Source organism: Notechis scutatus, chromosome 11 (assembly GCF_049901735.1).
Source record: "Notechis scutatus isolate UNSWTSFEM ecotype Mainland chromosome 11, rNotScu1.2, whole genome shotgun sequence".
In the NCBI taxonomy this organism is placed as follows: domain Eukaryota; kingdom Metazoa; phylum Chordata; class Lepidosauria; order Squamata; family Elapidae; genus Notechis; species Notechis scutatus.
In genome coordinates, this window is record NC_142019.1 from 5,512,053 (window position 1) to 5,536,107 (window position 24,055).

A 24,055-nucleotide genomic window follows, 5' to 3' on the forward strand; every position below is an offset into this window, starting at 1 on the left:
AAGGTAGTATCTTTTGAACATCTGCTGGCAAAGGAGAAGAAAAACCTGGGTTATTTTTTGTTACTCAGAAACCATTTAAATGTCTTCAGAAATGGAGTAGCATATGAGTAATAAATACATCCTTCCTGGAAAATTCCCTTTTCATTTTACTGATACCCCTATTGATAAAAATATATGGTAACAATGCCTTATTCTGGAGTCACAAGTCAAATTGTGGGTGCTCCAACATTTGTAGTTGACACAGCAGCAAGGGTGATCCAGTTTCAAGATCCTTCCAGTGAGCGAGCCTTTTAGTGGCAACCCCAGTTGAGGTGTTTAAGTGATTTAGTTTAGTTTACTTTATTATCATTGCACATCGTACAACAGAATTAAATACCATCTTCAGTGTGCTATACAGTAAAATTCAATAGAGTTACTGCCCTGGGATAGAAGCTGTTTTTCAGCCTATTTGTCCTTGTTTTTTCTTTCATTTTGGGCATTTTTGTTAGGGCTATTATTCAGGTAAGTGATGGGCTTGCAGCCCCATAACTATTGTTACAATCAACAAAACCTTCTGTTGAAGTCCACAGGTTTGGATGGACTAAAGTTGTAAGAAACTGGAACATGAGCCTTTTCAATCTATTCCCAAACTTCTCACATTTTTTGAGTCTCCGTGCTAAATTCAGCAACTTATTTTTTTACTTTAAAATAATGCTGAAGTTATAAAATAGCAAAAAAAAAAATAGCAAAAGATGACGCCTTATTGGAAGAATCATTTTGCCCTTCGACGACTAGAGTGGAAATCTCCAATGTAGACTATAAACTGTTCTAATAGCTGTTCTGATGCAGCTATCTCCCAGCCCATGTATTTCACTACGTGTCTCTAGTTCTTAAAAATCCAAGCAGCTACCTTTCATAACAATTCGTGTTATAGAAGAAACCACCCGGGTGGATAACGTTTTGCAAAATAAGTGAATCAACCCCGCATCTGTGGAAAAGATATTTAATTGTAAATAGAAAAGGTAGGCCAAAGACAGGTTTTAAGGGCAATTCTTCTGTATAGGTAATCTAGATGATTTATAAAGTTCATACGTTTCATAAAAGCACTGAAAGATAAACACAGCAAAGCACAAATCAAAAATACAAGGTATACATGGAAATAAAGGAGCTGCACGGTACTCTGAACAAAGGATAAAAGCGTTTGTAGCACTTGGTAATCTTTAAGGCAGTATGGTCTGTGAATTATCCGAAAGCCAACGAAAGCCTGAGTGTTCTTGGCTCTCTATAGGTCAACATTTGCAGCAGGAAAGATACAGTCAACTACAACAACTGTGACTGACAAAGAAGGAAATATTTTTTTATAAATATTCCCTTACATTTGCAAAGCTCACACAAGACAGGATTAGGGGGAGGAGAGCCATCTCTTTTCTCCTTGTATTCAAATCCCATCTAAAATTATTATCTACCTTTCATTCCTTTCCATCGGCAGAGCAAGACTCAGCTGTGAAACCTTTAATAGGTCCCATAACATTTGTTCTGGCCTGAAGTCCAGCAGGGAACTAAGTGCTTACTTACCTATTATTTTGAGGATATATTAAAGTTTAAGGTCTAAAACACCCTTATTTCTTTTAACAGTAAACTTTTCATCTGTAATGGTACTTAGGGTTGCCTTCCGAACTCCTTGGTGTATTATCACAATACTTTGCAGACCTAAACCACTCCTTCCCAACTGAATGTAGTTCAACCCTGGCAGACTTCGAACTCTACATCAATCTCCAGCAGATATAACCGCTGATCATACTGGTTAGCAAATGTGCGCGCTGAATACCAATAAACCTGGATGGCGTGGGAGGAGAGAGGAAAGACAGGTAAAAACTGAAAAATTTAAAACACCATTCACCAGAAATGCTAACAATTGTCTCCCTGAAGACCACGCAAACTAAAACATAATCAGTGCTGTCCCAAGATAACAGAAGGCAACAACCCAACTGCCACACAAATCTGCCCCTAGAGGTCAAGTCATGATTTAGGACAATCTTAAAATGTTGTTGTGCAGATAAAACAAGTGACAATTACATGCACCTATGTGATACTGTTAAGATTGAGACGATGGGCACAAATATGAAAAAGGAGCATTTCCTCTCTAAGTTTTGTTGGAAGAAGGGAGAGCAGAGGTCCCAGGGATGGCGGCACAGCAGAGAAAATGTGGATTTTGCTTTAGGTGGCTTCTAGATAAAACACACGCGAGGACTTCAGACTTTTCAGTTACCCCTGTTCCTTTTGCAGACGAAGTAGGAACGTTGTGACAGAGATGAACCCAGTAACTGTCTCGAACTTTCTTACGTTTTAGGCTATCGGTATACAGCAGCCACAATCATGGAGAGGAGGGTGAGCAGTCACTTAAAAAGCTGATTGCCCAATTTCCTCTCTCCAACCTCATGACCTTCAGCGCTTTTGAGGGATGTCCCCTTGGAGAAGGGTGCTGAGATGCCATTTCCAGACCTCTGTCTTCAAATTAACTCCTTTCACTTCCTTTTTATTTATTTAATTATTATTTTTTTGACAATCTCTAGCAGGTGATAAAGCCTTTGTGGGGCATGTGTTGTGAACTGTTTTAGGAGGCCGGGTCATCGGTACCTGCTGTCAGGTGGCTAGTCAGATTAAAGGTGTTGTGAGAGACGGGACACTTGTGTGCCATTTACCAACACATTTCTTGAAGGACATCCTGAGCTCCAGTTCCAGATATCAGCCTATTATCCTTGCAGCATCTGGAATTTGCATTTGGGGGGGAAACGGAGGGGTGCTGTGAGGTGAGCGTTAACAACCTGTCCAGCAGGTGGCAACATAGTAGGGGGAGAGGTTAAGCTTAAGAGTTTTGGGGGAAAGGACTTGAAATTTTTTCTCCATCTGCAGAATTATCCCAGCCCGGCTTGGCTGGTCACCCTGAAAATATGATTGGCTGCACTAAGGGTAATATTTTCATATAGTTAATATATTACATGAATACTGGTTTTTGTTTTATTTTTTTCTCCCAAGTTACATCCCTCTAAGAAATGTGGCTCCCAATATAAAAGAAAAAAGATCGACCCACGGTTATTCACTGGCTTCTTCATCCACCACCTACCCTCATGACCTAGAGCAGGGCTGGGCAATTATAGCAACTTTACGACTTGTGGACTTCAACTCCCAGAATTCCTAAGCCTGGCTCAGGAATCCTGGGAGTTGCAGTCCACGGGGCGTAAAGTTGCCATGGTTACCCGCTCCCGACCTAGAGGTTTTGTTTTTTTTTTTTTATCATAATTTTCCATCCTCTTTCCTGAAAAATACTTATGGAAGATGTATATAGAAATCATAAAAAAAAAACATGCAGCATATGTACAAACTGAAAATTTTTAAAAATATCAGCTTCATATACATGTCAATCTACTTGAATATATCAGGAATTAAATATAAAAAATTACACTTTTTCTTCCCTAAAAAAAGGGGAGGGGGTATTGTTCGGAGGCCTTGGCCAACTCCTTAAAGCTGTACAAAGGATAACAATAATAATCAGGAAATGAAATTTAGTCAAGAGATCTAATTCATAACTTTCAAGCTCGGTTCTGTCACATAATTCATTTAACACAGCGCAGTTTAAATCAACAGTTATCCTCCTTAAAACTGTTCTGTATCTCAGAAGATTCATAGTAAAATCAAAAAGAAAAAAAAAATGTCACAAAAACATTGGCATTGCAGGTTTGTGGATTTCCTTCCAAAAAGATTAAACAACTAATTTTGGAACTGTAAAAAAAAACAACTATTTACAGTATTTCTTTTTTTTTTTTTAAATAGTTTGCACAAAAATGTCTAAATTCTGAGGTTGGTTTTTCTTTTCTGTTTTTATGATACAAGAAAATCACCAGAGCTCATGGCTTAAGTCCAGTAGCGTCTTCTTTGACAAAGAATCTCAGTTCTGCACCCACAGTAATGTGTTATGCAGAGCCAGATTGTACTGCGGTTTTCTTATCTTGTATATATACTAAGAATGCTCACTTCATTCACTCAAACAGCTTCTTTGCTAGTCTGGAGGCGGCTCATCGCCTCCAACTTCTGCCGACAAGCTTCTGCTTCTTGTTCTTTCTTCAAAAGCTGCTGGCGATACTTCTGGGCTTCTCGGTTAGCCTCGTCCATCTGTTTTTGTAATGTTTCTCTTTCCTATGAAAGTCAATCAAAACAAGCATCGTGTTAACGGGGTGTCCCCTCAAAGGGAATGGACTGTTTTGTCATTTTTCATTTCAAAAAGAAATCAGCTGCAAGAATTCTGGAAGAGACCAAATTAGAGGCTCTTTTGAGTTGTGACTTTAGAAACCAAGTCTTAAAAAAAATACTCTGTACAAAAACAGTGTCAACATTAAAACTGTTCTAAAGCTGTTTTATATTCTGGGAAGAAATAATTACATATGTTATTTTGACTTTGAAATGTAGATTCCATTTGGCCAATTACAAAGAAATAAGCAGCTTTTAAAGAACTGGAGAGCGAGGTAAATGTTAAACTTCAAGCCTAGTAAGGGAAAATGAATCATGTATATACATTCTGCTCCTTGGAATAATATATCAGTAAAACTTCTGAGAGGAAAGAGATTACTCATAGAATATATCATTGCTGTGGGACCATCCTTTTCAAAGGATGCTACTGGAACTTGATCTTTAAAAAAAAAAAAGCAAAACCATCTAGTGTTTTTATTTGATGAAGCAGAACAACTTTGTAGTTTAAAAAAAAAGACAAATTCAGTTCAAAGCAAGTGATTTTTTCCCCCTCTTCTGAACCATTTTAAACAAACTGATGTAAAAAGCAGCATACCTGCTTTATTTAAAAAATTGTCTCAGAATCACTTTGTTCTGACCTTTACACAGCAAAAGCTTTTTTTTAAACCTCCACGCTTTCACTAACCAATGAATGTCAGTCCTTCCATTGTAATCATCAGGTACTACTAAAAGAATTGTCCATGGCTTTACTGCAATGGAATAAGGAGGCAAAAACTCAATCTCTTTCCCTTCCCCTTCTCTCTACTTTCTCCTTCTCTTATTAACCATGTTCCAAGCCTAACTGAGTTTAACAGGAATTCCATCTACCTAAGTATCATGTTATCATTCTTAGCAAGGTGTTTTTTTTTTCCCCAGCCCCCTTATTTCAAATTCTTTCATACTTATTTTCACATTATCCCAGCCAAACTGCACTAATACAATGTAAAAGAAGAACAGGCAGAGCCTGGCGTTAGAGTCAAAAGGGGAATTAGCCTGGAGTTGTTATGTTGTCACAAAAGGTCTAAGTCCAACCTGTCTTGAATTCAGTTAGCAATTATCTAGCGCAAGGGGTGGGATTCAAAATGGCCCGGGGGAGGCCGTTTTCACCTCTGGAGGCCTTCTGGAAACTGGAAACAGGCCTGGACTTCCGGACTTCCAGAAGGCCTGTTTTTCCCCCTCCCAGAGCCTCCATGCACTTACCCCCATCAAAAATGGGCCGCGTGGAGACCCCAGGGAGAGGAGGGGCCAGACGGTCATTTGAAATACCAGTTCGGCGAACCAGCTGCACCTTTTAACATCCAGTTTGCCCAAACTGATCCAAACGGGTAGAATCCCACCCCTGTCTAGCGCCAATTTAGTGCCAACCATTAGTTCATTAGATTATTGTGTACAGGCAAGAACAATAAATTAGTTTAACTGGAATTTAATGTATGATCCTAAATACTCAGAAGAATTTAGGTGTTTCATCTAAACTCATTTTTAAGAGGAGAAATGTTAAGTGTTAACTACTACAGTAGTTAAATTAATAACACAGTTGTTAAGTGAACCTGGCTTCCCCATTGACTTTGCTTGTCAGAAGGTTGCAAATGGGGATCACATGACCCTGCAATCGTCATAAATGTGAGTCAGTTGCCAAACTCCTGAACTTTGATCACTTGGCCATGGGGATGCTGCAACCGTCATAAGTGTGAAAAATGGTCATAAGTCACTTTTTTCAGTGCCGTTTCTAATGTGAAAAGGGTCACTAAACAATTATAACAAAAAGCAAAACCTTGTATTTAAAAAGAAAATTAGTTTAAAAAGATGAATTCAGTCAAAGCGTATTCTTTCCCCTCTTCGTACCATAAACAAAAAAGATACCCTTTATTAAAAGCCAGAATCCTTGTTCTGACCTTTAACGTACTTAAAGAAAGTAGAGAAACATTTGCTTTAGAAAAAATAAAAATATAAAACAGCTCAACAAAAACATTCGTTTAGAAAATCAGAATAAAACGTCTCAGCTAACAGATTCCTTACTTCTATTTCTGCCGATTCCACCCGATTTTCAATGATCTCGATACATGGTCTCTTCATTGGAGGCTCTTCGCTGATTACTGTTTCTTCTGCAATGTCTGTGGCTGGTACTGTAAGTACTGGAATTGAAATAAGTTTGGATCAAAAACTACAGATGTTAACAGTGGTTGCATTTGGATCCTGGGATAGAAGGAGATAGATTTATTACAGATTGTTTATTGAATATATGAGTTGGAAGAGAACTTGTGTATCTAGCCTAACTCTCTTGCTAAAGACAACGCCTAGCCTCTTGTAATGAATCAGTTCATTATCTTTTCGCAGGCTCCAGGTGGGTAATTTAGGGCTAGTCACTCTATCTCAGAGGAGGAAGGAGCATTAGATATATTCATCACCTTGAGTTATCTTTTTTTTAAATAATAAAGGTAGAACAAAACCATTAAAAGACCTGGCTGCTTTAATGAACAGCAGAAGCGATATGATTCAGGAAATCGTGAAGCAATTCTTTGGAATAACGCTTAAGCTGTGCACAGCCCTTATAACTAGTTTTGTTGTGTCGTGATTCCATGGGCAGAAATGAGACTGTAAAATGTGGAATTCTTTCGCCCCATTCATAAGTGTCCTCCACAGTGCTTCACATTACACCCAATCCTATTCTTCATTATCGGTTTTCTCTGAAGGGCTTTCATGATATTAACTTGAATTTAACCAACAAAATAGGACGAGGAAGAAGAATTCAGTACATTGGCCACCTTGAGTTGTCAATAAAAATAATAAAGGCAGGATATAAAATAATTAAATTTAAATATATGTTTTTCATTTTTTTAAAAAAAAAGGTCTTAAAAGTTCTGTTCCTGGTTTCTACTTACCTTGCTGCCCATCTGGCATGGTCACTATAATGGGTTGACCCATTCCACTGGTGGGAATGGAATGAAGATTTCCAAGCTGTATCCCGTCTGTTACTATGGTGATAACCTGCTGGCCTCCAGAACTAACGACTTGTTGAATTGCACCATCCACAGATTCGGCAGTCACCACTTCTTCTGTAGCCACAACTTTCAAACAAATGAATAAATGAAACGTATTGTCAGGATTCCGGCAGTTACTCCAATTAAATCATGAGCCTCGAGCCACACTCCCAAAACTAAAAAAGATTTATTTGAAGGTAACATTCTACATCCGGCATTTACCTGGGCGTAGCCAACTCTGAGGTGTGTAATTCACTGTCACCCTTGATCCTGCTTTCCCCCCCACCCCTCTGGGTGTATCATCCAACAAAAAATGTCCATAGCCAAGAATCATCAATCATGCTCTCCAATTAGATTTTTGCATGGCAGAAGCTTCAGTCATCTAATCAGTCTTTGAAGAAAATATGAATGGAATGTACTTTCGATTCCACACTGCTGCCTGCTTTTTGAAACTCCCCCTCCTTCTTTCTGTTGTCAACTATAAAACGTGTATACAAAATGTTTTATGAGTTGACACGTATATAAGCAAGCTTGCTTTTTTTTAAAAAAAAATGTAGAGGTAGGACCTCATGAAAACATGGCAGTATGGACTGCTCTTGTTTACTATTCCAGTGGAGTCAGTATAAGTATCTTTTATAAGAGGCTCCATTCTATTGCATTTTCCCCCCATCAGCTGGTCCCTCTTCTATGCAACCAAGCCTACTCATCCTCACTAGATTTTGGGGATAATCTTTTCCCCACCTTTTCTCTGCTAAATTATTTTGTGCTTCTGCAAAATGTTGTGAGTTTACTGCTTTGTAGAAGTAGCCCAAGCAATCGCACCATCCTTATTTCAATCTTATATCTAAGTGTTTCCTTTTTTTATTACTTATACAACATTCCTCACCCCGAATATTGGAAATGAGGTACCTAGAAGTTCCAGAAATTAAGTCTTTTAATTCAACAACATCTTTACAAGTAAAATACAAGTTGCACAAATTCACAAAGAGTTTTAACAGAAAAAAAAACAAATGATGTTATTTGACTTTCAGATACCATGTGAACACTCATTATGAATTTTCCCCTAGGCTCTGGGAATTTATGTTCTAATTTGTTGAGTTCATTTTTTCTGTTCCTCTTAGGTTTTAATGCAAGGAACCTAAAATATAAAGTATATCCCTACCAGTATCAGTTTCAAGAGCTACATCTACATGCGTACAATAGTATATTAAGAGCAAGCCTTTGAAGTTTATCAACAATCAAATGGACAATAAAAAAAGCTTTTTTTCAAAAGCTATGGTGTATGATTTATGACAGAAATGTCAGGCATCACATAAAATTTGAGCGCTTTCATCTTTGCCATGATTGCTTCCTTATTTACAGTGATGTTATTACTCAATCGTGGTCTGCAATTCTTGCTTGCGGCATATTTCTGCCATTACTGAAAGAATAATGGTAAAACTCGGGATTTTATGAAAAACAAACTTATGCCATAGCAGAGAGACATATAAATGTGCTTGCTATGGCTGGCTCCCAGAACTTCTGAGATCATCATTACTTCTTTGTGCTAACACAGCCAACAGAGCCAATTAGTCCCTTCTACCAAAATCTGGAAAGCAAATGATCATAAAGACGTATTCCCACTTGCACTGTGATTTACTAGAGGGAATTATGGGTTTGCAGGATTGTTCATTAGCTCCGTCTGCCTTCTCCTTTCCTCAACAGTCACCTGGCAGCATTTTGCAACAGGCTGCAAAAAAGGGACATGCAGGAAACACAACAGGCTGTGTTAAAGAATCAGTTCCTTTACCTGCCTGGAGTATTTCCATTCTAGTCAATCATTCTGTATATGGATTTGTTTTTCTCATCTTTCTAAGCCTGCGGGCAGAGACTGTCTCGTATTTATTGATCTTATGTCAGCTACTCAGGAGCAGGCGATACAAAAGCTTTCAATAAATTAAGGTCAGGAATATTTTTCGGGAGGAAAAGCTCTCCACATGGCACTGTGATCTTTTACACAGATGAAACAATCCTCCATAAATGCTGCAATCAACACGTCACAAAAATTTGCAGGCAAAACATGATTCAGGTTTTCTCCTTTTTAACCCAAGGGGTCAATCTCAAATGATAGAGAGATATCTAAGACCTTCTTTTCAAAACAAAACAATTTGGTACTAAATATTTACTGTCAATGCTTTCTCCCTCTCCCAAACCTTCCAGAGAAAGAGAGTAGTCAATTGATATATTTCTTTATAGAAAATAGGGATCCAAGCCAAGGCAGTTGGCTTTCTTGCTCTGCGTAGAAGTCTGATCTTCCTTCTACAGATTAGACTGCAGAAGGAGGCAACACTGGCTAAGGAAGCAAATTCAGAAGTCACAACAAGGCTTACTTGTCTTAAAATGAACCTGACTCATAATCCACTAATGTTTTTTCTCGGAAATAAAAAAATGCCTTCTTTTTCATTAAATTTTATCCCTTTTGTTCTTGGGCTAAAGAAATTCGATGACTTAAGTCTGTTTTTATTGCAAGTATGCCACAAGAGAAAAAAACAACACCCAGCTTAAAAAAACAAATTTCCAATGAAATATGATATTACATCAATGCTGAAAACTGGACTGTAAACCAAACCTTAGGGTTGTTTTTTTTACTACAAAACCTTATTTTTTGGATTTATTTTATTTTTCCTCACCTGGAGTTTCTGATGAGTTGGACAGTGGAGCTGAGGCTTCTGCTAAGGCAGCCAGAGTTGCCAGAACTGAAGTTGAGGAATTGCCAAACTGGACAGCAGACACTCCACTGTCATCTATAAACACACAACCCATAAAATCACATCAGAAGGTCACATAAATCTATTCGCCCATTACATTTGAAATAATTTTCCCCCCAAAATCAGAATGATATAATCCTTAAAACTCTTGTTCAAACAGACCTCATTCAGCTCAGAAGCAAGCACAAATTTATTCTTCTTCAGGAGGCAAAAGTAGTCTCAAGTGAAATAAACTGAAGTGAGTGGCACCAGCAGAATTCCACAGAAACAAACAAATAGGGAAAGTGCTTTGACATCGAACGGTGGGCCCAAACCAAACTTTAGACAATGTTAAACTCATCCCATGCCATTTGAGCCCACGTGAACAATCCAGAAGATGACAACAGTAGCAAAAGAAAGGACATATCTGATACGTTTTTAGCACAATCTAGGACAGGGGTGTCCAACTCACGGGCCGCGGCCCGGATGTGTCACATGCTGGCCGCACCCATGCCCGGTTTAGCGAAGGGGGGAAAGTCACGATACATCACATGACGCCGCCATGACGCCGCCAGTTTGACACCCCTGATCTAGGAGCACAAGGAGCTACCAGGCAACTGGACACAACCAAACAACTTGTCTGCTGCCTGATCAAGAACAACTGTGGCTTGTATGGAAATTGCTAATGGAGTAGGAAGATCAATCTAAGAAAATGGGGATTCCCTATAAAAGACAACTGTATGTGAATATGGAGAACAATCCATCTCACATATGGGAAGGTGCACATGATCACTTTCAACATGTACGGAGGACATCCTAACACTGGTGAGATAAAATGCTATCGATGTGGCCCAATGCTGGACAAATGTCATTTAAATTTAATCGTATGTACTTTGCACATATATATTATATACTCATGTATACTGCAAGAGGGTTGTGAAAATACTTACAGACCCCTCACATCCCGGACATAAACTGTTGCAACTCCTACTCTCAAAACGGCTCTATAGACCACTGCACACCAGAACAACTAGACACAAGGACTATTTTTCCCTGAACACCATCACTCTGCTAAACAAATAATTCCCTCAACACTGTTCAACTATTTACTAAGTCTGCACTACTATTACTATTAACCTTCTCATCACTCCTTATCACCCATCCCCTCCCACTTGTGACTGTATGACTATAACTTTGTTGCTTGTATCCTTACGATTTATATTGACTGTTTCCTAGAATAATTTGATTGCTTATTATACCCTATGACTATTATTAAGCGTTGTACCTTATGATTCATGACTCTTGACGAATGTATCTTTTCTTTTATGTACACTGAGAGCACATGCACCAAGACAAATTCCTTGTGTGTCCAATCACACTTGGCCAATAAAGAATTCTATCTTCTATCTTCTTTTACATACTTTCTATGCATGATATAAATTTCTATGACCTATTTTATATTTATTTTACTTGCTCAGCATTGAATGTTGTACATCTGTAACTTGAAAGTGCTTCTGATGCGAATAAAGAAAGCACGACCTTATTCCCAATTTAATAGAGTGAGCAAGCAATTTGCAATCCTCAGTCACAGTGAGTATCTGCCATACGCGATACTAATTGCAGAGAATACTCCACCTGTTAGATTCACAACACCACCAGGTCCAATGATGAACTGTGGTGTTGCTGCGTGAATCGTCACTGTATCCGGGCTCTCTGGATTCGTGTTGATTTGGTTCTGCATGGCGATCTGTGACCAAAACAACAACAGTGTTTTGTTTTACACTTATTGGGGGTGGGGAATGTATTTTAGGATGAATATAGTACATAGCAGATGTTCATAAATTACACATTAAATCTCAGACAGAATAGCAGTCAACAGCTTAATGTAACCTATAGCTCATGCACAGTGTACTGTTATTCACTAATATATATTCAACATGGAAAAATATCTGGCAGAAAAGTATTCAGAATAAATGCATCAGTTTCAAGACACAGAGGAAGAGGGAATATAGGATGATGATATAAGAAACAAGGATGGAGGGGCAGGGTTTTGTATACATAACACAACAGCCTAAAGCAGGGGTCCCCAACCTGGGGGGTTTGCAACTGGGCCATGGAAAAAACCAACCAGTGTGCATCATCAGGGGTGGGATTCTACAGGTTCGCATCTATTCACTGGAACCGGTTGTTAACATTCTAAGCAGTTCGGAGAACCGGTTGTTAGAAGAAATTACTGGCCTAATCCTGTAAGGAAGGCAGGAAGGAAACATTCTGGTGTTGCTTAGAGAAACTGCCTCTCCGTTAACCCTTATTACATTCTTGGCAGGACTAGATTTCCTGTCTCAAGAACTTCCCTGGAGTTTTTTTCCCCTCCTTTGCTGGCACTTTGCTTGTGTGGAGTGACCATTCCAAGTTACAATGGCACTGAAAAAAGTGACTTATGACCATTTTTCACACTTACGACTGTTGCAGCATCCCCACAATCATGAGAGGCCAGGTGAGGAGATGCGTGCCTCGATATGAGTGATTTTGAGTTGGAACTAAGCCATGGCCAAAGAACCGCTTGTTAAAAAATTTGAATCCCACCCCTGTGCATCATGTACCCTCACTTGTGTGAGCAGTGGGTGAGCACATGCACGCATGCTCCATTCGAGCAAACAACAGGCATGCATGCAAGCTACTTGTGCAAATGGAGCTGCGTGCGCACTTGCCGGCCGCCTGCACAAACCATCATGTTGCTGCCACACCCTGTCAGTCCGCAAAGTGGAAAACATTGGGGAACTATGGCCTAGAGATTAAGCTGCAAATTTCTGGAAAAGCCTAACAAATAGTGAGTTTTGAGTTACCTGTAGAATTTCTGCCAAGTCTTCATATCCATTGTCTATGGCAATGTCTAACGCAGTCTTGCAAAATTTACTTTGGGTATGGACATCTGCTCCGTACTTTATTAAGAGTTCCACTACTTCTTGATGATTGTGCTCTGTGGCCCAATGCAGAGCAGTCATTTTCAGCATGTCCTTTGCATTTACATCTGCACCATGCTACAAAACATATTCAATTAAATTTCTTTTCAAATGGAAAGAGGCAGCCAAAGTTAATTTTAGAGTCGGCATTACTTCAAGTATATATATTTAAAACGGTGCCCTTCCTTTTAAACTTTGTTTATGCTGTCCGTTTTCTTCTTCCAAGTTAATATACTGAAGATAATTAATGTAATTAATTTATTTATTATTGCCTTGAACTGTTGGGCAGACACATTTTCAAAACAGCTAATCTTGGAAAGTAAACAGCAGAAGATTAAAATCTGGTCTGCGATGATTTGTGTGCCTCCCTCAGCATAGCTTCAGTCATTTGTTCCCTTCAAAAATGAATCTCTTCATCTAAAAATAATGTCGATAAGAAAGCATGTGCTATTTTTAGCCTGATGAAATAAAGGAAAATCTATAATTTTCATTTTGACGCAAAAATTTTGTCCCGGTACTCAATGCCCCAACTAGAACTTATCAGTGTCGGGAAGTCAGGAGGATAAAACAGTATCATTGGCTGATCAACACCCAGGGATTCCCCAAATCCCAATCCAGTACCGTGATCTGGTTCAAGTCTTCAGTGAGGAGGATGCAAAGGAGGTTAAAATGCTCATTGTATGATTGTCTTTAACCTAATTTCAATCTCTGTGTATTTTATGTCATTGCAGGGGTTTCTTTTCAAATGAGGGTGGGCAGCCTGTCAAGCCCGAAATTGTCATATGTGTAGCCATTTTAGTTAGGCTTAGTATATATTCTTTTTCTTACTTTCTCTTTGGCAGTCATGGGGGGAAGGGTTTCAGGCTTGCCACATTCTTAAGTGGGGGAGGAGTGGAGATAGAGTTGTTTAGGCTAGGTGATTCTTCTTCCCATGGGAAACGACCTGTCCCTGCTCAGGCCCCTTGAGGTGGAGATTTATGACATCAAGCAACGTTGAATTACTTTTATTGGAGAATGTGGCTTTTGGGGATTGTTTCTAACTTCTAATATTATGGGGTAATTCCGGGTTGTGTTCGATCTGGAATTACCACGGACTTTGACGATTTGATGTTTTCCTAAATAAAAGAAATTGTCTTGGAAGATGAACTTTGCTCTTTTCTTTTAAAATGGATTTCATCACTTAGAAACCTGACATGTGACTCACTACATCGTTTCATATGGGAAAAAATTGTTTGCTACTGATCGTGCCTCTCAGAACCAATTAACAATGAGTACTGGTATGTCCTATTTCAACTCTAGTATAAGTAATAACAAAATCTTTTTACCTTAAGCAAAACTTCTACAATGCTTGCATGGCCTTCTGAAGCTGCCATGTGAAGTGGTGTCCTATCCACTTTGGTCCTTGCATCTCGACTTACTCCTGCTCGCAGTAGCACTTCGGTCGTTGAATAGTGGCCATATTGTGCTGCTAGATGAAGTGGAGACGTTCCCAGCTGCAGCAGAAGATATTTGCACATAATTATCCTCTTATTTAACAACATTAAAAATACCACATGCATTTTGGGGGTACTATTATTTTTTTAAAAAAATGGAAATTCTTGGGTATTGGGATGTTTTTAATCTTTATTATTTTCCTAACTTTTTGCTTTGAAGTAACTAATCTTTGCTCTACATAATCCTATAATCCTCTCCTATAATCTTTCCTTTCATCCTAAATTAGACAGGAGCTGCTCGCTCTTCTTTACAATAATGCTTTGCTCAATCTCACAAATATCCAGTTCTAAAGGAAAGTTGCATTTTCTTTTAATTAAACATAGTGTTGCAGTCATCAGGCAAGCAATGCAATCATCATGATTTGATGATGGCTAAAATCTCACAGTGATTATGATGGTCTTACATTCTAGCCCAGCAATTTTTTCATGCTCATGAAAACCAGAAGGCAATATTTTGAAAAAACGTGATGAGCTGCTGCATTCTACCTTGTCCTTTTGGGAGGGGGGGGGTTGTCCTATTGGACCTGATTCCCCAAAATAGGAAACAGAACCAGAAAAAGTACTTATTGAGTTGTTATGAGTAGTTATCCCCACCTCGAAAAGGCTGGACTCTAAAATCCCAGTTCTAAGCCAAGGTTTGAAGTTTGGGAAGAATATGTCAGAAGTTGCTACTTAATACTAAGCTTTTTTTTTTTTTAGCAAAAACTAAATAATGAGGGCAATTGGATAATACGTTCCAGCAACTTTGTATATGAACAGTAAATCTGCCTTCTTGTTATCACAGCCCATGACCAATATTTCCACACATGACCAATCTAAGAAAAAAACTATCAACTGAAAAGTGGAACATCATCAATATTTCAATAATAAATAAACTTATTGGGCACCAACTTAATCTGGATGAACAATTAATGAAAGCAAGAAGCACTTATTTGACCCAAGACACTCTGGCTGCATTTTGTATCTCCATGATCACGTTATTCAAATCTGAAAAGAGTTGAAGGGGGAAGGAAGGTGAGATGGTATAGCCTGCTGGCTAAGAACCATGAACTTTGGCAAGCCTCTACCGATAAATAGCAAACTAATTCACTTTACTGTTATGTTGTAAAAATGATAACAGGGTAATATTTTTATAGCAATAGCACTTAGATTTATATACCGTTCCACAGTGCTGGACAGCTCTAAGTGGTTTACAGAGTCAGCATCTTGCCCCCAATAACCTGGGTCCTCATTTTACCGACCTCGGAAAGGATGGAAGGCTGAGTCAACCAGGATCAAACTCCTGGCAGTTAGATTGCATTTGAATCACTCTGCCACCACACTGTGTTTTTATATTAATATGTTATAAAGGAAAGCCAGTTTGGCATACTGGTGTAATAGCAGCAAGTTAGAAACCAGGAAATCATGGTCTAGTCCTCTAGGCACAAACCACCAGGTGATTTTGATCTGACATCTTAGCAAGAAAAAAATGGTAAGCCACTTCTAAAAAATGTTACCAAGAAAACAGCATGGATCTGTCCAAGCAGTTGTTGAGGGTCAAACTAAAACAAAAACTATATACAAAGTAATAGTAATGAAAGACAGAAATCAGAACCAGAATTTCATTTTTTTAAATTATCACCTACATTGATAAACTTAAAACATTTCACATAATCTAAAAAGTCCAGATTAATCAGCACCTATTCACCTCGTAATTCGTCCACTGTACCTCATACCTATTATTAAACATTCAAATTTAAACCATTTTCTGAAGGAAAAGATGAAAATTCCCTTGAATCACATGTGCTTCCTAAGGACAACATGCATACCTCTGTGTAGTTTCCTTGACATGAAAAGAGCCAACAAAATAAACACTGCAAACACAAACCACCAAACATGTGAAAATCCAGGTAAGTGGATTGTTTTTAAAATGGTGTTTTTACCCAATCTGTAGTAAAAGGTGCTCCATTGGCCATCAAAATGCGAACTTCATCATCTTGGCCGGCTCGAGCAGCTTCTAAAAGCTTCTTTCCCAAATCTACCAAGGACATCTAAAAAATATTTGAGATTTAAAACAATTGTTGAATGTAAATAATTTATAAAAGCAGCAAATACTACCGTCCTTCTAGCTTTTAATAAACTGGAACTTCTACATGAAACAGAACATACCATAGTCAAAGCGTGCCAGCAATCTTGCCCGGAGAAGTCCTATAAAACAAATAACTTGGTAACATTTTCTCTAGTTTTGCTTGTTTTAAAACTTTTCATGCCGACTCCTTAATTTATATTGACCTAACAATTTACTACGATGTCCAGCTCTTGATAGGAGACAGATAACTGGATAGTTTTGTGGTGCAACAACACAACACTAGTGAAAACCAGCACCTTAATCATAGTAACTACAGCACCTTCACTATTTGAATGCTTTGCAGTAAAGGAGAATGGTTGCTGACTGTTTTTGTTCAGTTTTAGGTTTCTAGCCTGGTAGTGGTAGTTAACCATTGTACCAAAACGGCCATTTGATTATTTAAATCTCTTGATTTTTAGAAATGTATCTTTGTAACGTTTAAGATACATTTATGTCTGTAGCCCTTTATCATATGTGATTATAAAATAGATTTAATCAGGTTTGAATCGAAACTGCTTATTTGTAGAGCTTTCTTTCTATTCTTGTCACTTCTTTGATCAGCTTAGATTTGTAGCCAGGGCAAAATTTCTGCATGACCAATGGAACGTTGGGTTGCCATCTACTCAATCAGGAATTGACTTTCTGAGAGCAAAACCAGTTAAACTGGGTGTTCCATGTGCTTACTTCCAGCAACAAGTACCATTTACAAAAGCACATGGAGAAAATGAAAAACTAGCTTACTTGTTAGGATGCCAATGTAAACATATTTAGGACTAAGCCCCACTAAATGTGGGCTTCAGCTACATAAATGCTGGACAAGCAATTAGTTAAATGTTTGCATTCCTAAGTCTAAGCTTTTATTGAGCTACAGTGAAGCTCTGAATGAAAGTTTTAGTGGCATTAGCATTTAGAAATTCCAATTGTTTCTGCTCAGATTCAGAGCTCTAGAATGCTCTTGAATGCTGTGATTGTTGTTGTTAGTAAACATATCCCTCTATCTTCAGAGGCCTTCTGTTCTAGTTCAAATCCAGCAACCACTGTGCTTCATCTTGTAAATTCATGGCTAAATAGCATATCTGGAAAGGAGCAACATGTAACAATGGGGAATACTGTCATTCCTTTGCATATTGCCCTTGACAGCTTTCAGGAATCCAAAATATTTTTATTTGCGCTGGTTTGTAATAAGTCAGGTACCAGTTGTAAAAACTTGGGAATACTGGCATGCTTATTTACGAGAAGAAATTCTTAAATGTTTATTATGGCCATTTGAATATTCATCTCTCTTACTCCAAAGGTATGCTAAATTCCAAAGAACAAGCGGCAAATATTTCCTATGTTCAAAATCCACTTTGGCCCTAGTTCCTCTTCCTAAAGTGATTAATAGCTAATTTTCTCATTTATTAAAATTAGGTTTCCCTGAAGGCTATAAAAAGTAACGGGAGGGGGCACTTAGAAGAGAATTACTTTGCCAAACTGTTAGAGCAATGCAGTATTAACACCATAGCAACCAATTGTAAAGATTTTTTTACTCGTGATAATTGCTTGATTTAGAATGTATTTATATATCTTTTGTTTATTTATTAACTTGTTTATTTTGTAGCCCTTTCTGGTGTCTGAGAGAATCTGGCAAGAATATGAACGGAAATGGGAACTTCAACCAATATCCATGGCAGTACATAGCAGTCGGTAAACAAGGATCATATATTTTTATTTATTTATTTTGTCAAGCAATTATAACAGGTATAAGTATAAACATAGTTATGAATACATGAAATGGATACAGATAAGAAAAATAAAAAGAAACAATAGGACAGGGACGGTAGGCACGTTGGTGCACTTATGCACGCCCCTACAGACCTCTTAGGAAAGGGGTGAGGTCAATAGTAGACAGTCTAAAGTTAAAGTTTTTGGGCTTTGGGGAAGAAACCAGAGTCAGGTAGAGTATTCCAGACATTGACCACTCTGTTGCTGAAGTCATATTTCCTGCAGTCTGTATCTCATTATCTCAATACTGGAATTCACGAAACTATTCATTCTTAATACTGTACTTGGAACATGTCAGAAATCAGTATAGAACAGGTGCGCTATTTATTTTTTGTTTGTCTCAGCAGTGCAGCCTAAATTTAAGTTAATAACTTTTAAAAACACAGGTACTGAGCCAACAATGAACTACTTACTATCCAAATCTTAAAAATTTTCAAGTCTACTTTTCTATTTGGGGACCATAAAGGAAGATTTTTGGTCTTTTGTTAAATCCAAATTGGCTGCTTCTTCCAAATCAAGGTTTATAATCAAGCATTATTTGAAAGTAACTTTGTAAGTGGCTATAGACCTAACATTAACTCACTGCTGTTCATGAATTATGGCTTGCTCAAATGTGCATGGTTTTGAAAGAGTTATGTGGGAATGAAGTCAATATTGACCATGGATTTATCAATGTAATTTTTAGACTTAATTGCTAAGCGATTTTGTAATACTAGTTTCTCTGTTATATTCTCCTTTTGACACGCTGGAGAAAATGGCTAGCAATGGAATTCCAAGCCTCTCCTAGTGCAGGAATATATAAAATGGTGGTATAGCAATGCTGGGTATATATTTGTATCTTCGATATTTGAATAGATATGCCAGGATTTCTTCCTCTTAACTACTTCAGAATTGCAATGACTTTTCCCATCCCACCATGTTGTTTTTAATATAACTTTATATAACATCCTCAGCTTTTTGCCTGGAGGCACTCAAATTAAAGTGCTAATCATTTTTCATGTGGAAGGACGATGTACATTATATTTTAAATGCCTATCTTGTTGGATCTTGGAATTCTAATAAAATGCAAAGTACTATAGATTCTGTAAGTATACCCTCCACTGATGTCAGCATGTCCCCATGACACACTGGTTATTCTGGCAGGTTTCACAAACTGAGCCAACTGACTTCAGAGATGAATTGGCTCAACTCCCGTTTCAAGGGGGGGCGGGAACGCTGCAATTCTGCAGCATTTCCTCTGAAGCTGCAGAGCAGGAAGTTTTCCTTTGGTTGGATTCATCCCTTCTCCTGTCTCCTATGGTTACACTGCACCTATTGAAATGAAGGGGTGCCTTACTGTTCTTTCCTGTTTTCTGGCTAGGATAAGGGGTGGTTTTGAGTAACAGCCCATGAGCAAATGCAGAAAAAAGAAGAAGAAAAAGGAATGAGCAGGGTGCCAGCTAAGTCTCAAAAACGTTTATGACCAGCTGGAGGGAGGCCAGGTCAGGCAGGCAGGGAAGGGAAATCAACCAGACCAGCCAACCATAACCCAGTGGCATACTGCACTCACAAGTGGAAAGATGTGGGAGAATGACATTTTATTAAATCAAAACACACAGTAAATGGATGGACAAGGATATGTCATCACAAAATTAGTAACTTATGGAGAAAAATGTCATCAAAGTATTGTCAAATTTTACTTAGATTAATTACTGAGTAACTATTAAGTACTCTTAGTAATATTATATTTTTGCAGTAATGTTAATCAATCCAGAGCTGTTTGCTTGTTAACGTTTTGAACTGCATTCATACTGAGGAGCCAACTTCACCGATTTCAACTGGGTTTACTTTGAATAAATATGGGCTAAATTTCAGTGTTTTAAGAGCCTCTTGAAAGTGAATACATGAGATCATCTTTGAGTAAATCATGAATTGGGGGGAAATCTGAAGAAGTGTAATTTTATATATGCATCTTCTTAGAAACAATTCAAAACGCCTATCTCTATACATGGAAATAAAAATATCTCTTAAATTCAATTTGCAGACGGCTGAAAAACTAGTCTCAATTTTTTATCAGAGGAATAGCTTTATTGTAAAAACAATGAGGCTACAGGAAGTATCTAAACATTGCTATTCAAGGAACTCATCAAAGGTTTGAGCTGTATACCCAAGCTAATTTGATGCAATAATAATAAACTTAAATGGGACTTGCACAACCCTGAGTATCACATAAAGTACAAATTTGGGAATTCCAGAAATGACAACTTCTATTCAGAATATGTAAAAGAAATGGGACTGGCATTCCATTTCAAAAGCACAGCATTTACCATTAAGCATGGGTTCCAAAAAAAAGATAGATCAGACTGTTCGACCCTTGAATTACTTTCCGGGGCTCTGATCAGATTTAAATTAAATTTAAAGTGAAGTAAAGGAAAAGGCAACTGTGCTTAGCTGAGGAACTGTGATCCATAAACCACAGGTCAACAAGCCAGGGCTCGATTCAACAGGCCAATTCTTTCAGGAAGAAGAGAGAATGGATCTCTTAATTACAGAGGGGGGAAGAAGAAGAGATCCCGTAGAGGAAGTTCTGAGTTAGAGGCCGGTGACAAGAAGGGGGGAAGAGGAATTTATAGAGCAGCCGAAACACGTGTCTTGTGGGAATCGGTTCCTTGGGCTTCCTGGAAGGGGAGGATTCCGAAGGCGGCTGCAAAGAGGCCAGTGGTTCTTGCAGCTCGCACTAACCAAACTTGGGAGCAGCCACCATCCATTCCTCCTTCCCTCCCTCCCCAAGAAGGAACAGGCAAGCAGAGGCCATCTAGACGTGGCTCAAGCCCCATCCCAGGAGACCCAACTCCGAGGGGTTTATTCCGGGCAAACCCGCAGACCCACCTTCTTCCCAAGCCTCCCCCACGGATTAAACCCCAACCACCCCTCCAGATTTTAAAGCCTAATTTTGGAGACGATCAACCCCCGCCACCCGAGGAAGGGGGGGGGAGAAGAGAAGGGGGCGGCCGGGATCGCAGGGTTGGCGGGGCGGAACGGAGTGTAGGCGGGTGGGGGGGGAGAGAAAGAGACGGGCCCGACCCGCGTCGGAGGGAGGGCACGTGTGAACGCCTGTTGGGGGATCCAGGACAGGGGTCGTCAGCCCCTCCCCCACTCCGGGCTCCTTCCCGCCCGGAGCGCGGCCTGCCCGGCCTGCCCGCCCCCCCGACACCCGACCCCGCCTGTCTTTCGCCAAGCGGCGGCCCCCGAGCGCCAGATCCCCGGAAGGCCTCTCCCGTCCCCGCTTTTTCCCCCCGACAGGAAATCCTGGCTGGGAAGGAGCGGAGGGAGCCGCGGTAAGCGCCGGGTTCCGGGGGAAGTGGAATTATTTTTTACCAGCGAAGAAGAGATCAACTTCCACATCCGGTAACAAGGGCCCCCTCTATACAAAAAAGGCGCAGACTGACCTGGAAAAGCTTGGCCGGCCCGGCCATGGGAGGTGAGGGGGAGGGAGGGGTGGGGTGGGAGAGGAAAAGGAAGAAGGAGAAGGAGGAAGGGGCCCTCCCCCTTACCGTGTCGCCCGCGCCCGGCCGCCGACCGACCGAACGACGAGCAAGGCCGCCCGGAGCCCGCCGCCGCTTCTCATAGGGCGCCCGAAAAGCCCCGCGAAAAAGTCCCCCGCTCGGCGCGCGGCGGAGGGACACGGGCGGCCGCGCTGCTTGCGAGCGCTGAGGCGAGGAAGGAAGGAGGAGGAGAGGCCTGCAGGGGAAGAGCGGCGGCGGGGGGAGGAGGAGCAGCAGCAGCGGCGCCCAGGCACTGAAGCAGCGGCGGCGGCGGCTTCTGCTCCTGCTCCGCCGCGGTCCTCTCGGGGCGCTGCTCCCCTCATGGGGGCACGGGGATTATCGGGTCGCCCCCCCACCCCAACGGGCGCTAACAAAAAGGGGGGGGAATGGTTGGGGGGGGGGAGAAGGAAGGAGGCTCGGCGGAGGGATACGGCTACCTGAGAGTCCGACTGCGCAGGCGCGGAGCCCGGGAGAAGGGGGAGAGCCAAGGCGAAAGAGGGAGCCGCCATGTTCTGCCGAGACGTTTTTGTTTTTTTCTCCCCTTTCCCGCTCGAAAGGTGGAGGGGAGCCGCCGGCGCGCCTGCGCGTTGTGGGGCCCGCGAGAGGCGCCTGGGGTCTGAAGTGGTGTGAGGCGCTTCGTCTTCAGGCAGGAGTGCAAAGGAGTGTGACACACACACACACACCCTTCCCCGTCCCGTTTGCGGGGTGGGTGGGCTCCAGTGGGGGAATGAAAGGGTGACATGCAGGATTTAAATCTTGCTACGCCCTTTCAAACTCCTGGACGCACGTCCACCAGGTGCAAATTAGCCTTGCCTTTGACTTTTTTTAAAAAAAAAAATTCCAGACTGCAAAGAAATAAACCCTGACAAAGTCCTTAAAATTGCAAGGAGCTTTTTAACCCTCTGTGATCTCTGTCCATTGTTTTGGGTTGCGATCTGAGGCTTCCAGATGGCAGCCTAAACTACCAGCTTAATGCACCTTGATTGTGCAAGAAAAAGGCAGAGATTGGAGCTAAGAAAGGGTGCAAACCGTTAGTCCTCGGCTTAACGACCACAATGGAGCCCCAAATTTATGTTGCTGAGTGAGAAGTCTGTAAAGTTTTGCCCCATTTTACATTTTTTCTTGCCATAGTTGTTTAAGTGAATTGCTGCAGTGGTTAAATTATTAGGAACATGGTTGTTAAGTGAATCTGGCTGGCTCCCATTGCCTTTGTCAGAAGGTCGCAAAAGGAGATCACATCACCCCAGGATCTTAAAACCGTCATAAACGTGAATTAGTTGTCAAGCATCTTGAATGTAAATCACATGACCATGGCGATGCTGCAAGGATCACAAGTATGAAAATGGTCCCAAGTCACTTTTTTCAGTGCCATTGTAACTTTAAATGGTCGCTAAGCGAACTATTGTAAGTCGAGGACTGCCTGTACAGAGGTGTCCAGGCTTTTGGAGCTCTGCTTTTATAATCCCTAGCGATGACCCTGGTAATATGGTTCATTGCATAGCTGGCCAGATGTTTAGTTTGGATTTGATTTTTTTTGTCCAAATATCGAGTCTTTCCAAAGAATCCAGATATTGTTTAATATTAAACATTGCAGGATGTAAACTATTCCAAGCAAAGCTGCCTTTTGCAATTGATTGCATAGGTGGCCAGATGTTTAGACTGGATTTGCCGTTGTTGTTTTTTGTCCACATATCGAGTCTTTCCCAAGAAGCCAGATGTATTTTTAATATTAAACATTGCAGGATGTAAAATATTCCAACTAAAACTGCCTTTTCCAATTGACCCAGTGGTGATTTTGTCAATGCAGTGGTTGTTCAAATGGTTTTGAGATTGCATTCAAGGCTCCTATTACTCTTGGTATTCTCTTCTTTTGCCAGGTTTATTTTACTTCTATATACTTATTTTCTCCAGTCTTTCTTTTGGGCTGTATTGCAATATCCGCTATCCAGAGATTTTTTTGGTTGTGTGGCCGATGTTCTCTGCTTGAACTCCAAAGCCTCAGCAGTTTAGCTTCATTTTCTAGTCACCAGGAGCCAATGCTGACTTGAAAGCACATTATTATTATAGCTACATCGTAATGTGCATTATTATATATAACCTAGGACTGATGGCGAACCTATGGCACATGTAATTTAACTTACAGAGCCATTTGTGTGGGCACGCGAGCCCCAGGCAAACTTACCTCACTGTGCATGTGTGCGCCTCACAGCTGATAGGCCTGTATCGTCACTTCCTGT

The 24,055-nt window shown here is 40.2% G+C and overlaps 2 protein-coding genes across 8 annotated transcripts in view; one reads left to right on the forward strand and one right to left on the reverse strand.

Annotated features, from left to right (window-relative positions):
• Window positions 1-968: 968 nt before the first annotated feature.
• On the reverse strand, window positions 969-22,374 carry GABPB1 (GA binding protein transcription factor subunit beta 1). 6 transcript variants are annotated; one of them, XM_026677070.2, is made up of 10 exons: window positions 21,828-22,008; window positions 16,572-16,610; window positions 16,346-16,453; window positions 14,256-14,423; window positions 12,814-13,008; window positions 11,603-11,714; window positions 9,911-10,024; window positions 7,143-7,328; window positions 6,280-6,395; window positions 3,356-4,173 (listed from the first exon to the last, which is right to left on the reverse strand). In XM_026677070.2, exons 2-10 carry the CDS (start codon window positions 16,572-16,574, stop codon window positions 4,021-4,023), a joined length of 1,155 nt encoding a protein of 384 aa, XP_026532855.1. In that variant the 5' UTR covers window positions 16,575-16,610; window positions 21,828-22,008; the 3' UTR covers window positions 3,356-4,020. The 6 variants fall into 6 exon arrangements, with proteins under 6 accessions (XP_026532856.1, XP_026532855.1, XP_026532858.2 ...); XM_026677073.2 differs by lacking the exon at window positions 21,828-22,008 and adding an exon at window positions 21,723-21,764; XM_026677071.2 differs by lacking the exon at window positions 16,572-16,610 and having other exon boundaries at window positions 969-4,173; window positions 21,828-22,265.
• The window catches only part of USP8 (ubiquitin specific peptidase 8), a 33,175-nt gene continuing 30,748 nt past the window's right edge, over window positions 21,629-24,055 (forward strand). Inside the window, exon 1 of one of the 2 annotated variants that reach the window (XM_026677068.2) lies at window positions 21,629-21,754. The gene's annotated coding sequence lies outside the window, so the exon portion shown is untranslated. The remainder of the gene's footprint in view (window positions 21,755-24,055) is intronic. The other variant, XM_087972646.1, reaches the window with a different exon arrangement.

What these genes read in the sequence shown, in the direction of transcription:
- GABPB1 (XM_087972647.1), bottom strand. Translation starts at nt 22,327, where the DNA reads ATGGCGGCTCCCTCTTTCGCCTTGGCTCTCCCCCTTCTCCCGGGCTCC. An exon ending in ACTTGGCAGAAATTCTACAG is followed by an intron (nt 11,715 to 12,813) that starts GTAACTCAAAAC and finishes TTTTGGTCACAG; the next exon opens with ATCGCCATGCAGAACCAAAT. An exon ending in CATGCCAGATGGGCAGCAAG is followed by an intron (nt 6,396 to 7,142) that starts GTAAGTAGAAAC and finishes TTTCAATTCCAG; the next exon opens with TACTTACAGTACCAGCCACA.